The sequence below is a fragment of the Pezoporus occidentalis genome, unplaced genomic scaffold (genome assembly GCF_034315485.1).
Source record: "Pezoporus occidentalis ecotype Australia unplaced genomic scaffold, CSIRO_AGI_Poc_V1 ctg169, whole genome shotgun sequence".
Classification (NCBI taxonomy): Eukaryota; Metazoa; Chordata; class Aves; order Psittaciformes; family Psittacidae; genus Pezoporus; species Pezoporus occidentalis.
The window spans coordinates 1737949-1754346 of NW_026913521.1; the positions used below are offsets into that span (position 1 = coordinate 1737949).

The 16398-nt window shown below is 43.8% G+C and overlaps 1 protein-coding gene across 4 annotated transcripts in view; it reads left to right on the forward strand.

Moving 5' to 3' along the window:
• MAD1L1 (mitotic arrest deficient 1 like 1) overlaps positions 1-16398 on the forward strand; it is a 368957-nt gene that overhangs the window by 175738 nt on the left and 176821 nt on the right. For all 4 annotated transcript variants that reach the window (XR_009963812.1, XM_062613593.1, XM_062613591.1 and 1 more), the window contains exon 13: positions 5884-5940. Coding sequence is in view for 3 of the 4 variants with exons in the window: in XM_062613593.1 (XP_062469577.1) it covers positions 5884-5940 (57 nt within the window). In the remaining variant the exon portion in view is untranslated. The remainder of the gene's footprint in view (positions 1-5883; positions 5941-16398) is intronic.

Here is a 16398-nt window from a genome sequence, read left to right on the forward strand (position 1 = left end):
GTCCTTGAGGCTTAGCATCAATAGAAAGGTTTGGTTATTATCTCTTTGTCCAGTAAATCTTGATAGTGTGTTGACAGGAGGCTGTATCTTGCAGCTGTTTTCCCTGTATCCTCAGTAATTATAACTGTGACTTCAGCAATTTTTCAATTTGCAGTATCATTTTTTTTGTTTAGCACCCAAAAGCTTTTCCTTTATTCATTCTTTTGGTAACCAGCTGCTTGTGTCTCTCACTTGGGGGCGGCATTTCCCTGCTGCACATCAAATCCAGTAGAAAGCTGGTACTGAAAGAAGTATCAGCTCTTGCTTTTGGGACTGAAAACCACCCTTGGCTACTCTGCACAAAGCAGTTCCCTTCAGCCCCTGGATGTTGTGGTTTGCTGTGATGCCCAGGAGCAGGAGTCCCTGGAGATGTGGGACATTTTGCTGACAGGTGTTCCAGTTTCCTCTGTTTCCTCTCCTTGCTTGGGGTAAAATGAAGAAAGGGTAAATTAGATGGAAAACCACATAAGCTGTGGCCTGAGACATATGCTTTGCATTGTTCTGTAATCTACATAATATGAATTATGTCAGTATCAGCCTGTTTTGCCTATTGCAGCTTTTCTGCAAGGCAGTGAGTGTCACTTCACCGTAGAATGAAGGTTGGAAAAGACCTTTAAGATCATCAATACGTACATTTCTGAAACACATTCAGAAGTTGTTGAGGAATTTTCCCCTTCACCTTTGCATCAGACCTGACCCCCACCCCCCCCCCAACTCCAGCCCAGCTCCTGGAAGATAACATGGTGGATTTGGTGCTTTAGAAACAGCACCAGAGTTTATTTGTAACTGTTATTTCTCACTTTATAAAGGCCGGGCAGTTGATTTTATAACCAGGGAAACACTCAAGAACAACGAAATTGAATCTGTAAAGCAGCAAGAAAATTATTTAGCAATGTCTGATACTCAGCTGTCTTCCTGATTGGGATCTCAGCTGATGCTGTCCTGTGAAAGATCAGTAATTCCATCTACAAAACATTGAAATATTTTAAATTAGAAATGACCATTTTGTAGTGCACTTCAGAGATGCTAAAACAATACTGTCCTGCTACCAATCTGGTGTGCTAAGGGGTTGAAGGTTGAAGGTTAGCATGGGATAAATGGATATATTCTTTTAAAGTATAAACAGGCAAATGCATGCATTAAGTGTTGGAAGCTGAATCCCATGGGTGAGATTTCACATTGAACACTAATGAAAATTTCATTTCAGTTCTCACAGTATTTTAATATGCAGGAGCACAGTATGCAAATAAACACAAGTCAAACTTCAAGTGGCTGATGAGTTACTTCTGTCTCAGGCTCTGCCACCCCCATAAGTAAGCTGTTCTGTGGCTTTTGTGAAATCAAGGTTTTCCTCCTGCTTTTCCTGCAAGCCAAAATGGTATAAAAATTTCTGTGTGTGAGATAATTACTGCGTGCAACCTTCTCTTCAGAGTGTTCTCATGGTACTCCTGTGTTGTTCATGTAACTCAGTGTGCTGCATACAGCTTATATGGGCTTAGGTTCGATTGACTTGTAAGCGTTCTAATCAGTGCTTTTTCCTTATCAGAACTGTCCTGGGACTGAAGCCATATTTTTGGGTTTCCTTCTATATTCCAGCTGCAGCTTTGATGCACAGTGTTTTCCTTGTGCCTCCTGAATCTGATAGAAAGAGGTGATGGGCTATTTTTCTTCTTCTTCCCCAGCTTGTGGCATCAGATAAGATAAGCTGACTTGGAGCCTGTTATAGGTCTCATCGTACTTTAGCCACACATGAAGGCCATCTAGCTTGAGCCAAGAAGCTTCATCTTATACCTTCTTTTTCAAGTGATCACATAAATGAGTTACTGTGAAATCAGCCAGCGAATGGGGCAGCCAGCACAAGGAAACTGAAATGACTTGGCATGTCAGAACATGCGATTCCGTATTTCTGTGATCAGTAGCTGATCCTTCCTTGTAAATTGAAATTGTGTGTTAACTTTCTCAAAGAGGAGAGGCAAGAGTTTATCTTAGAAATTAATTAATTTGAAATAGCTATTAATGAACATTATACCTACATTTGCCAATTGTCACACTTGACTTGAATTTGCATACAACTGTTGCATATCAAACAGTGCTCAGGGTGTCCTGGGGTCTGTGCTGTAGAAGTACCACATTCTGTGGCTGTGTCACAGCTCTGCCAGGCTGAACCTCCTGCTCTTCGCCTCCCAAGCAGTGGTGCTGCCCTTCCAACAAGTGCCCTTCCAACAAGTGCCCTTCCTTTTGGAGACCCACAGTTGCGATCTCTAGCTGGGAAAACACAACCCCAGGATGGGCAGCTATGCATAGTCTCAGGTATTTCACCCTGATGGGGAAGAATAAAAATGAGTCTTTTTAATCTGAGGGAGTGAATATGCTGCTTGTTTCTCTCCCTGGTAAAGCACCTACCTTGTATTAATGTGACTGGTAAGAGAATCATGTTTTTGATGAAAGCGTAAGACTGAAATGATGTTTCCAAATGAAGGTTGTTTTGATTTATCCCCTGTATGCAGCATGCATAATTTCACTTCCCTTACTCTTTGAAGCAAGCTTTAATTTTATGTCTTTGGCTGTTGCTACTACTCTGCTATGCCGTACCTATGAGCTGTTTAATGTGCAACGTCGAGGAGTAGATTAATGCAGGTCCACAAAGAGAGCGCGCTTCGATTTGCTAATTGCTTGTAGAGAGGAGGGTATTGTGCTGTATAGAAAGACTGTTCATTAGAGACTGAGTAGTTCATTTTTGCCTACAAGTGAATCTCACATTTGAGCTGCTTCCCTGTCGGGACAGTCGGCTAACGTTCAGCCCCCAGAGAAGAGCGTGGGGCTGGTGATGCACTTGGTGTTAACACCTGCGTTGTACACACCAGATTGCTTCAGCTTCATTCACTAAACCCTCCCTGACCAGCCTCCTCCAGCGTTGTCAGTGAAGGCTGACTTTTGGGAGGTATAAAAGATGAATTATTGATGCAGGGAAGAAAACAACAATTCAGAACTGTCTCCTTAGGAGCTGAATCGGTTCCTCTCCTTGGAAACCATTCCTGCTCCTCTTTCAGCCCTGAGCTGCAGTATCCCTGTGAGGCCGGAGCACAGGTTATCTTCCCCTTCCTGCCATGCTCTTCTTTTTAGGATGACAGTAGCATTGACAGTAGATTAGGCCGTGTTGTCATGTAAGATGAATGTTTTGAATTGACAAACTTTTGGTTTTGAGGCTGAAAGTAATTGACTGAAATACTTGAGAGGGTTTGAGTTCTTCCTGCTTCATTTTCTTTTACCTGGTTGTGTTCCCTTCAGAGGGCAAATTGGACTTTACATGTGTTTGTATATCTGATTCTTAATAACTGCTTGCTTATCAGATTTCTTAGTGCTTAAACTCAGTGATCCATGGGAATTTTAACAGGTGTATTAAGTAATGAGAATTTCCTTGGGGCTTTAAGTTAACTTTTATGCACAGTCTGAAAATTCAACATGCAAGTCTACCCTATGGAGAGATCCCAGAGAAACCAAGTTGAATGTGATCAATCAAAAAGCCTGTAAACCAGCTGAGCTACATATAGGTAGGACATTGCTTTTCCCAGTGCAATAAACCGTATGCTGGGCTGCATCAAAAGGAGTGTGTCCAAGAGGTTCTCTCCCTCTACCCAGCTTTCATGAGAGCCCCCGCCCCTGCAGTCCTGCTCTGGGGACAACAGCATAAGAAAGAGGGATCTGTTGAGAGAGTCCAGAGGAGCCCATGAAGATGCTCTGAGGGCTGGAGCACCTCTGCTCTGGAGACAGGTTGAGAGCTGGGCTTGTTCAGCCTGGAGAAGAGAAGGCTCCAGGCAGACCTTAGAGCAGCTCCCAGTGCCTAAAGGGGCTACAAGAAACCTGGAGAGGGACTTTTTACAGGGGCCTGTAGGGACAGGACAAGGGGGAATGGCTTTAACCTGACAGAGGGGAGATTTAGATTAGACATTAAGAAACAATTCTTTACTGTGAGAGTGGTGAGGCCCTAGTGCAGGTTGCCCAGAGAAGCTGTGGCTGCCCCATCCCTGGCAGTGTTCAAAGCCAGGTTGGACACAGGGGCTTGGAGCAACCTCTTCTAGTGGAAGGTGTCCCTGCCTGTGTCAGGGGATTGGAACTGGAGGAGCTTTAAGGTCCCTGCCAACCCAAACCAGTCTGGGATTCTAAGAAGCTCTGAAATGGGACTGGCAAACTGCTCTTGCGTTTGGTACAGATAACCCTTTTGTGCCTGCTGATGCAGGTGTCAAAGACCCTTGTACACCATGTCCTTCCTGACCACCCTGAATGGCTCGGGTTCATTGCTCATGCTTTTGTTGGCTGGAAGTGGCCAGAGATGATTAAATAGAGAAATCCAACAGTTCACTCCTGAAAAGGTAAATTGCAGGAAACAACATAACACTATTTCTTTCAGGTCTGTTCTGGTAAATGCCTGAAGCGGGGCTGCGTGCAGGGCCTCAGTACCACTCCAGGGCCCTCTGCAGCTCCTTCCTTCCATGGCTGTGGTGGTTGGCAGCTTCCCTGAAGCCCTCTGATGAAGTGAGACATGGGGATAAGTTCAGAGCCCAGTTTCTTCTTCATAATTAAAAATGTGTGCATCTGTCATGCTGCTGGTGATTAGGTTGTATTTTCTTGTGGCCTAGAAGGAATATGGCAGTGAATCACTTTGCAAGCAGCTGTCCTCTAACAGCTGAGCTAGGTTCAATATTTGATTTAAGCTAATAAAAAGTCTGGGGTAGGGCTAATGTTTACAAACTGGACGTGATAAAGCATTCAGATCATCTGTTTCCCAGCCAGGCGAGAGCAGGCACAGGGGACCCACTGAAAGTTGGGGCTTTGTCTCGTGATTCCATGCCTGCCTACATGGGCACGGGCAGGAAGGACCCCGCTCCGGCCCACGAGTGCATCGGACAGCATCTGCTGTCCTGGAAAAGCCTCCTGTTTTCCAGCTGTATTGTTGTAACAACTCTCAACACGTTAAATATGTCCCTTTTGCTCTTCTGTGGGAGTTGTAGGCAAACCATACATTTAAAACATCTTTTAATCTTCATAAATCATTTCTTCCAGCAATCTAGTCCGTTTAGTTGCTGGTCTCTGAATTCCCACTAGTTAGCTACTCTTTCCCTTTGAGATGAGCTGCCTGGAAATAAATGCAATGAAAGAAACCTACTCTGTGATTTAATTCTTACCTGAGTTCTTCTCCACATCGTATTGATCTGCTGTTATCATGCTGCTGGTTTGGACTTCCTGTCCAAGGTTTGCCTATAGGTGTCTGCTAGCATAGCAGCTTGAGAGGTTTGGGTTTGGTTATTTTCACTCAGCCATATTATACATCAGGTAAATTATGGAACATTTCCTCCTTGTATTTCTCATTTCTCCCATCCCTTTGTATTGGTTCTCTCCTGTCCAAAAGTTTTCACAGCCTCATCCTGAAGAAAAATGTGTCAAGTCTTTTCTATCCTTCACCAACTAGTGATGGACTCAGTCTTGGTGGATCTGTCTTAGAGCTGGCTGGCACTGGCTCTGTCAGACACAGGGGAACCATGTGGCAGCTTCTCACAGAAGCCAGCCCTGTGGCCCCCCAGTACCAGAACCTTGCCATGCAAACCCAGTGCACACAGGTTGCTCGGAGAGGTTTTGGAGTTCACCCCTTTGCTGATACTCAGAACTCAAGTGACAGGAGCTGAGCCAGCTCTGGGCAGGAATTGAGCTGGCTTCTTACAGTCGGAATTACTGTGATTCTATAGAAGTCTGTACCTGGGGGACGGGGCTGGGTGTGTGACAAAGAGTGCAGTTTTTGTACTGATAATATAATCTGGACTTAACTTCCTATTTTTCTTTGTGTTGAAGGCTCAGCTGTCTCAAGTTCTGGAAGAAGTGGGGAATCACAAGCAAAGAGCAGAGATGGTGAGTGTTCATCTTTTTGGGTTTTTTACAGTGTTTTACAGACCATTACCATGCAAAGTTCAGTTCACTGAAACAGTGGATCAGTTCCAAACATTCAGAAATGAATAACAAAGAAGCATTGTAAAAATTGGTATTGTTACTGCTACTCTTGGCACCATAGTCACCTGCAATAAGTGTTGGATGAGATCTAGTGGTCTGTCTCCCCTTTTTTTTGCCAATTTCCTTTCTCTTTGTTAGCAGTTCTAGAGTAGAAGCAAGCACTGAATTTCATACTGAATTAACTCCTTTCTCTGGGGGCTTTTGATTCAGTCTCAAGTGTGCAAAGGACAAGTAGAAGAGATACAACAGAATTGCCAAAAGTGCTATTTACAATATCTGTTAATTTTCTCCTGGGTTTGTCTATTTTATTGGCAGTTCCCTTAAGGGGCAGAAATAATAGAAGCCAGAAAACCAGGCTATAGAGAAGTTTATGTGCAGTTTCATGAGTATTGTATATGATTCTTCTTACTCAGGAATAAATGAGGTGTAAGCATTAAGTTGTTTGTGAACCAGTGTTTTTGCTAACAGGAGAGTTGTGGGATTCCTGCAGCTTTTTGTAGTCACAAGAAAAACCTGAGCAGTACCCAAGATACCCACTCATTCTATAGTTGTGTTTTATCACAGTATCACACAGTATGCTAGAGATTGGAAGGGACCTCGAAAGATCATCTAGTCCAATCCCCCTGCTGGAGCAGGAACACCTAGATAACGTTACACAGGAATGTGTCCAGGTGGGTTTTGAATGTCTCCAGGGAAGGAGACTCCACAACCTCCCTGGGCAGCCTGTTCCAGTGTTCCGTCACCCTCACTGAGAAGAAGTTTCTTCTCAAGTTTAAGTGGAACCTCTTGTGTTCCAGTTTGTACCCATTACCCCTTGTCCTATCATTGTTTGCCACTGAGTAGAGCCTGGCTCCATCCTCGTGACACTCCCCCTTTATATATTTATATACACTAATAAGGTCACCCCTCAGTCTCCTCCAAACTATAGAGACCCAGCTCCCTCAGTCTTTCCTCATAAGGGAGATGCTCCACTCCCTTAATCATCTTCGTTGCCCTTCGCTGGACTCTCTCCAGCAGGTCCCTGTCCTCTGTGAACTGAGGGGCCCAGAACTGGACACAATATTCCAGATGGGGTCTCACCAGGGCAGAGTAGAACATTATACCGGATTAACTTTATTACTAATGAAAAAACAGGCATGCATCACTGGTTAGTAAGTAGGTACTAAACAGACATCTGTTCTAACATCCAAATCATAAACTCTGGTGCTAACATGAGTCTTTTTAGACTTGTGCTTAACTCTACTAGGGTACTGAAGGGCAGAACTGACATGTCCCTGCTGTCCTGTTAAGAGGTTGCCATACGTATGGTAAGATCTTTGATGTAATTTGTGCTCCTTGTTGTTTCAACATCAGCTTTTTTATAATGAGAGTGTTAAATGATCCCAGTTCTGGGGTGCTCTTACGCTGAGGGCAAACATTTTGTCTGCCCAGCTGCTTTCTGTGTTGACACAGGTCAAAACTGCCATGTCCAAAGAAAACTGAATGAATCCTATTTCCCATCTGATCTCATTACGTGCTGCCTTGTTCCAGTTTGGAATTCTATATAATCAATTTTCCATTGTGCTCACTCTACTTACGAGAGGAAAATTCGCTGTTATGTTTCAAGTGTTGTAATGTGCGGCGTTTTTAAGCGTTTCAAAGTTTTTCTTATTAAGCCTGAATTTTGAGTTGTTTGTTTGCCTCTAAAAGTTTGTTGTATTGAACAGGCCAGCAGAGAGCTGGAGAAACTGGAACTTCCAGTGTTGAAGCATTAATTGGTGTTGTGCATCATCCATCAGCAGAGGATAAAGCAGTAGTCAGTGTACAGTGCCTACTCCCAAGGGTTACTCAGGGGAAGACTGCACACCTTGTGATCTTCCAGTAAAGCTTACCTCAACCTCACACAAATAGCCTGTGCTATGGGGTGCTGAGACAATTGTGAGGTGTAGGCTTTATTCAGTATTTTGAATTGCATTCAGTAAATATAGGAAAATTTCTTCATACAGGGGGAAAGAGATTGGTTTTGCCTCTTTCTCCCTTTTGAGGGGAAACCTGACAGTATTGCTGACAGTATCTCACTGGTGGTAGATGGTTCTTCTGCATCCCCCTTCTGAAAGGGCAAGATGTGTCACTTCTTGTCTTCTACAATGTTTGTGGCAGAGGTGTGCCCCCTTTGGATGGGGCTGTTCCATGAGCTGCCTGCCCCAGTGCTCAGCAGTTACACCATCAGCCCCACTCTCCTCCCTGCCAAACAACAAAATGTTCCTTATGTGGTTTTTTATTCCCTCCTCTCCAGATCAGAGTCTCACCTGCATGGCCTTATTTTCAGACTCCTTTAAAGCAATTGTTTGCCTGATTTGGATTCCTGGCATCTCGCCTTCCCTTTCATCTCTCTTCCCCTTTTTCACCTGCGATCCACTGCTTGTTAGTTTGATGTTAAGCCTCCACAGCTGGGGGAATGCAGAAGGGCTCGTCCTGCTCTGGGTGCTGATGAATGTGGATATTGCTTTTCATCAGCCATTCTGCAAACAGGCTTATGGCCCTAAGTGAAATGGAATAAACACCTGTCAGGTGCTGTCATACAGTTTGCTGAGTCTTTGGTCTGCTTCTGGGATAAACCTCTGTGGAGGTGATGTCTCTGCTGCCACCCTGAAGAGTGCTCATGGCTTTGCCACCTTCCCCAGACCACTGGAAATGAAGAATGTGCTGTGGGGGCAGTAAATTGGCTGATTGGATCTCACTGAGGAGTTTGATAGGCTTCCACGTATGCGTCTTAGATGCCCTGGTAAATAATTTGTTCTTTACATAGCAATAGTTAAAACACTTGTGAGATAAATCTGATGGCAACATGGCCTCAAGAAGACAGTGCCAGCATGCTCTGTGTCCTTGGGAGGAGGGGGCCTTACCTAGTTCAGGGAATTGTGTCCGTGGGGATGCTATGAGAGGAAGGGTGGTGTGTGCTACAGGGGACACCGTGCAGGGCAGGGCACAAGGTCTTGTTGGAGGAAAGTGAGATGGACTTGCACAGACTGCACCGAGGACTCGGTGTATGATTTCCTTGCTTGCCAGCTAACAGTGAGTTTACTACTGGAAGAAAAGAAAAAAAGGAAAGAAATTTAAACATCTTCAGCTAATTACAGTTGACAAGACAAAGGCAGTTCGACTTTCCAGTATTAATTAGCAAACCCAGAGTAATTAGCTTGTATAAGCACAATTCATGCATCTTTCCCTAAATGCAATTAATATTGCAGGGGAGGACGTCTCTGGGCTGGGCCTCTGTATCATTAACATCCTTTGCCCTAATTAGACACGGCCGGTAGTGGCTGGAGAAATGGGTTTGTGATTACAACCATAAAAAATCCTCTAATATTTTATATCCTTCAGGGAACTTGAACCTTGAATTTATTTTCTGATGTAAGAAAAATTACCCTTATCATTGTGCTGTGTAATTAACAGTGAAACTTTGATTTTTCTCTCCTTCTAACCCTTCATTTATTTATTTAGCTTTATTCACAGTTTGAGTGTGTTCCTGTTGTAAGGGAACAGTCTTCTGAGGAGTGGCACGTACCAGAGGCACTGGTCTGGTAGGGCTCAGATGATTTAGTTGTCCCACGCATCTGTGGGGTTTGTGTTTCTTTTATTTGCTGAAATAATGGGTTTTGTTCTGAATTGGTGTTGCTGCCCAGGCACACTTCTTTCCTGCAATTGCTGTGTATGCATGTATGCATCTTTCTTGACCATTTTAGCAGCACTGGAAGCTTTCTTCATCAGGGCTCCTGCTCCAACATCTTCATCTCCTGGATGTGCCAGGAGATTGCTCTCAGAGTTCACATGTGGCTCCCTGTTTTGTGGTCCAAGGATCTGTCTTCTTATGGTATGTTAGCTTAATGCTCTACTGGCAGAGAGCTGAGAGTTTGCTTCCCTCACAGCAAAATGTTGCTTGTGGGGAATGCTTTCTTGTTTGTTATATTCTTTTTCTTTCTCTCCCTGAGGGAGGGAAGCAGAAGATGTGTTAGTTTTTCTAATTTTCATTTGCCTTTTTCATATCCCGTTATAGACAGGAGGAAATTGTTTGGCTCAAGCTTGCCATCCAGCAACAGCTGTGGTCCCTGATCTTACACTCTGGGTCTGGAGCAGGGGGCATTCATGTCAAGAGATTTTTTTTCTCCATCATTAATCCCTGAGGGAAGTCAGCTTGGTATTAAAACCAGATCACCTGTATTTTCATTGCCCTGAAGTGCTCTGGGTATCTTTTGGCTTTCATCTTCAAAAGACAGCTTGGCCCATGTGGGCTCTGAAATCTGTAGACTGCTCATTGGAACAAATTAGATTTCACTCCTCAGCAGATTGAAAAGGATGGATATAAGAATCAGAAGAATTGCTTAGCAGGGTGGGAGGTAAAGAAGATTTGAAGTCCAAGAATGTAGCTGTCACAAAGTGAATCGCATAAATGGAGTGTCCATATAGAGGAAATAAAGATAACTTAAAATGAAATAATGAATGCCCCTTGCCTTGAGTCAAAGTGTGGGTTAGCATTCTGCAAAGAACAGGAGACCTTTACTTGATGGCAGCAGGTCAGGAATAGGTAAGGAGCCAAATCATGTGTTCAGTCTGATGAAACCATTGCGGTTTGGATTAATTTGAATGTCAGTACCTACACTGGTGGTTATCAAAAAAAGTTAGGAAGGTGGAAGGGAGAATACATGAAAGAAGGAAACTGAGAACACTGTGTGTGCTGTAGCTGGGAGCTGGCTATTAACTGGAAGCAATACGGTTAATTACAAAGAGTTTGGGAAGATCACAGCAGCAGGGATACATCAAGAAGAGATGCACACAGGCCATAAACCACTTGCATTGCTTTTGAAAGACACTGCTTTCTAGTGCTTGCACCAGACTTCCAGACTTGTAAGAACTGTAACTTTTGGTACTTCAGGTACTGGCAAGGATCAAAATTCTGTTACATTTTACTTTTCAGATTAGAACAATGATAATACAAAAGAAGTGAACTTCACTATTGAAAGACCTGCCCTGGGTCACTTACCAATGTAGTTTGTTTAATTCTTGGTTTAGAGTTATTAAGTACAAAGTAAGAAATATAATGGCCCAGGCATAAGACCAAAAGTGGTGGTCACTAGTGGAAATGTACATTCTTTATATTATAATTTCATATTAAATGTGGGATTAGATTACTGAACCATGGTACTCATAAGTAACAGTGAAGCTCTGCTGCAACACGTATAGAACCAACAGGTTGGGAGGGGAAAGGAGACGACGGATCAGTGGAGGAAGTCTCCATCGATCAAAAGTGTATTTCATCATTTCTGAATTGATTTAGCAAAGTGCCAGCAAATCTCCTTCCCATCTGACGGATTTTATCCTAACACCTTACGTAAGAGCAGCAAACCCAAGACAGATGAGTAGTGTGGCACTTGCCTGAGCAGCAGCATGAACACAGCAATAGTTCCACTAAGGCAATTTTAGGGAAATACCAAGTTCTCAAATCAGATTGAAAAACATGAATCTGGTTATAAAGAGGCAGCAAAAAAGCTGATTCAGAATGAAATGATATAGTAACAGAAGACTGGAAGAGGACTTTTAGATCATAAAGTTGAGTCCTTTGGTAACTAAGGCAGTTGCAGTATATACTTCGGTTCATAAATTTATCAAGTTTGTCTTGAAACTTCTTTGGTTATTTGTGCCATTCCTATCATTGAAAGACTGCTGAGAGCTGCAATCTTCCCAATTCCAACTGAAAATATATGTGCATCTAATAGCCATTTTTTTTCTTGTGCTAATGTTCTCCTTAAGCTACAGTGACTGTTCTTCCTCCCTCATATTTATGTTGTGACATATTTATCGAGAACAGTTGTTCTTCCCTAGCATTTCATTTGTCTAGGTTAAACAAATCAAGCTCTTGCAGTCTTCTCTTAAAGCAGGCTCTTTGGTCTCCTCGTGAATCCTGCTCCTTTCTTTAAATCTCTTTCCATTTCTCTCTGTCTTCTTAAAGGATGAGGAAGTAGAGTGGTCACGTCATTCCACGCGATGTTCCAGCAGTAGCTTGTACAGAAGTATCTTCTGTGGGAGCATCTTGCACCTCTCTGTCCTGGATAAAATTGTAAAATCAACTAGGTCATCAAGTCCAACCTTTACCCTAGCACTGCCAAGGCCACCACTAAACCATGTCACTAAGGGCCTCATCCACATGGTTTGTGAGCACTTCCAGGGACGGTGATGCCACCACTTCTCTGGGCAGCCTGTTCCAATACCTGACCACCCTTCTGGTGAAGAAATAGAGCTCAGCCCTTCCATTACAGCCTCACATTACCCATTTCCGCTGCCTCATGGCACTGGTGTTCATCCTGTGATCAGTTAATGTGCCCAAGACTTAGTCCTCCTCTCTGGTTTCTGACTCATGAAGACTCAGTTTGTAGGAGTCTTTTGTGGGACTTGCACTATTATATTTCAATTCTGCTGCTGTTCCTTCACTTTTCACCTGGCTGCTTCTTTCTGATCTCTTTATGCTCCTTTGTGATAAAGCCTCCGTGCTTTGTGCTATCAGCAGTAGTCTGTATTTTTTGACCCAAGATCTTCAGTGAATTTTGTTTGTTTTAAACACGTTTTCATGATCGATGTCTGAGGCAGCTTTTTCTCTATCAGGTTAGTTTTACTTCAGCAGAGCCTTTTGTTGCTTGTTTTCTCTATACACCCTTCACAGTGTTCATATTATTCTTTACTTTATCCTATTAATATAGAAATGGGATTGTTGGAAGGAGGTGTTGAAATGCAGGAGCTGTTGATGCCCTATTTCAACTTTTCTCTCTATGTTTTTGCTGTAGAGCTTTGGTTCTCCAGGTGGATTAAACCCTAGAACAGGGGGATGGGAGTGCTCAGAGTTACTCTCTGTTTCCTTTTCCAGTCTCAGAGCTCTCTCACAGTGGCTGTTGTAAACAAGTACATTAAAATTAATCCTTGCTGTTCCCCATGCTGTAGGAATATAGTGAGCTCTGAGGAACAGAGGGATTATTTCTTTTCCTCCTCTTTCAGCACAGGGAATGATGAACAGCCTCAGTTGGTTGTGTTGCACCTGCTGCACATTCCCTCTTGGAAAATTCCCACTCAACACACAGAACTGCGTCAACACGAGAAGCATCTATTGTGTGTGACTGGGGGCAAAGCAGAAGGGGTGGTGGAAGCTTTGGGATCATGGTAGATGAGCGCTGACAAACTGCCTGTAGAGCAAAGAGGCGATCAGTCGCTGGCACTGCTGCACGTTAATATCTCAGTGCTATTTTAATTAGGCTGGAAGAGGAGACTCAGTGAGTCAATTCCTGTGGTTTATCTCTGTTTTAAAAATCAAGCCAGGCACATGGGATCAAACAGTACATTCCCTTCAAATTAAAAAGAAATAAACGGTCTGTTTAAAAGTCCCATTACACAAATGAACCTGCTGGTGGATCCATTAACATGAAAGTTTTATGGAACTCAGCAGCACCGTTTGGTTTCAACAGGACTGGTTTCATTTTCTCGTCGGGGGTGAGAAGAGCTGACATGGGGTTAGGACTCCGAGAGGGAAGGAATGGAGCATCCTGAAGTGGAGAGCTGCCTGACTGCTGCTCCTGCCTTTGGGATCCCTGTGGGAGACCACCCTGACCCAAACACAAACAGCTATTCCAGCTCAGGTGGGATGCACGGACAAGGACCTGACTCTGAGCCCATCATTTGGAGCACCCTCTATGCTATAGGCGCAGCCATAAAACCCAAACTGTACTGACAAACACAGTGGCTTCCTTCTTGGCTATTCAACTTGGAAACAGACTGCAAGTTGGTAATATGCTCTCACCTTTCCATTGCAGGATTATAACTGGAGCAAGGACTGGGGAGGGAGAAGGGGTAGGGCTTTTGTCTCTTGAGTTGTGAAGAGGAGGAGAAAGGTGAATCATTTTCCTGTGCAAAGGATGCTGCTGTGCTGCACTAAGAGAGGTCCTGTTGTCAGTGCTGCTGTTGTCACTAACATCTGAGTTACTTGGTTAAATAAAATGAATGGGATGGGAAAATTATCAGAGGCCGTATTATAGTAGGCACGGCCTTGAGATACAAAGGCATAACTAATACGCATGCAAGTATTGTGCTTTTCTAGACTCATTTGTGTTTACAGAGCCTGTGTGAAGTTTATGGGCTTATAACTCTTGTGGTTTTGTTTTAATTGAGTTAAAATTTCCTGGAGGGTACAGAGGCTCTCTGTTATGTTCAGCACTTTGAAAGATAGGGAAAAATCAAATGAGCGGTCCAGGATACCCCTAGGATTCCTTAACTTCTGTTCCTTTTTTCTGCCTTGCCTAAGGAGAAGCTGTAGAAGGAGCATGTGCTTCCAGTGCATGTCCAGAGAGGGAAAAGAAGACTTGGTCTGTTGAACTGTCATGTTAGGATGGGACAAAGCAATCATTAATTTCCAGTTTGCTTGTGACAAGGATGGAGACCAGTTTCCTCCCGCTTTCACAGACCTGAGGAGTTGTAGCTGCATCAGAAGGGGAGCATCCTGAGAGATCTGACCTGAGAAACACAATTCTGTAGGCGCAGCTTTTTCTGGGCAAGAGGAAGCATGTGAAGATCTCTACATCTAGGGGGCATTGAGGGCATGTTCAGTGGATGTGCTGGTGGATCAAAGATTGCTGGATACTTTGCTTCTTGCCCAGGACTGGCTTTGTGAGTACAGAAAGGGAGAAAAAGGCTTTAAAAACCATGAGATTTTAAGACTTAGTCCTTGCACTGAGAGCCTAATCAGCTTTCTGCTTTCAATCTTTTTGTGCCTCAGTGCCCTTAGAAGAGCTTGTTCCCAGTGGGTTTTGTGTTCGGCTGATCGATGCTGGGTGCACGTAGTAGTGGTGGTGGTAGGTTGGGGTCTCTCTGAGCTGCTCTGTCAGGGCAGCAGAGTCCTGCAGCAGGAGCTATAAAACCTAATTTATCCACAGAGAGAGGAGGATCATAGAGCAGAATTCTTCCTGTGACCTCTTAGTAAATCATGAATGGCCGTGCCCTACCTCTTTGGAATCGCTTAATTGAGGCTGACAACTCTTTGTTGTACTACAGGATCTGGCTTGTCAGGAGAATTTTGACTTATTTATGAATATTTCATTAACCTCTAAAGACTGGCTGTATAAAACCGAGCTCCTGCCAGGCCCTGTCCTGTTGAGGCTGTGTTCTGTGCTAATGTCACCCACCACACATCTATTACACCTTTCCTCCCCTCTGAGCTGCACCTCGGAGTTTATTATTGGTGGCAGCAAGAACATGTTCACCAAAGGTTAGAATGCCACATTCCTGCTTTAGCACCAGAGCTGTACACACAGTATTTGAGAGGAAATTGCTTTTTGTGCTATGATTGTTTGCTGGCAACTTGAAGGGAACCGCAGGGAATAATCCTCAGAGGCTAAAATGGGCAGAGCAGTCTTGGCAGGGCCCTGTAACCTTTGCTTTTTGGCACAAGCAAAGAGATTTCCCACTTCTTATGCATTAAAAGCCTACTGCTTCTTGTTGCAGGAGGGCCTCAGAATGGGTCATTTAGGTAGAAAATATTCAATCTGCTCCTTAGTTTGTCCTTTGGGTGAGGGTTTGGGGAACAAGACTCCTTCAAGCATCAGCTGCTTCCTTGAAGGCAGCTGGAGGCTCTGTTGAGAGAGCTGCTGTTTCCCCATAGCTGCATCCCTTGCCTCATCCTTGTATTTCCCATCTCTGGGGGTTCAGAAACCACTCTTGAGTGTAAGCTCTGGTGGCCCCTGCTCACCCTCTCTCTCTCTCTGTCCAGAAAACAGTGCTCCAGCTGTAGTGAAATGTAAAATTGGGTGGAGATGCAGTGGGAGTGAGAGCAGCGCTTAAAAGCATGTTGAAGTACAGGCTGTGGGTTGTTCCGCGTGAGTTGAAGCAAGAGGATTAAGTTCAATTTTCAAGTCTCCTTTGCTGTCTTTACAGTATTAAGCAAAGATTGATTCCACTGTATTTATGTTAGGAGACAAAGGAACAAAAATGGATGTTAGGTTCCTCTTTCCTTTCACCTTTTATCTTCCTAGGTGGTCGGTAAATGCATAGGTTCTCTGGCTGTTTAGTATGTGATGATTTTTCAGCAAGAAAACTGATGGGGGGGGGCAAGAGGTGGGATTTCAAGCTACCAATTGCTGACTGAACACTCTAGAAACTCCTCCAGAGTATATTTTCAGGCAACAAACTGTATTCAAACTTTGTACAGAGGAAATACAGCATCTTTGCGGATTTATTTGTTGCAGTGCCTGTGAATTCCAGCTGCCAGAAGACATGCTTCTAGTTGACATTCCTGCTGCTGCATGAAGGAATTGACCTGTGTGATGTTCTTGAGAGCAGGTACTTCCA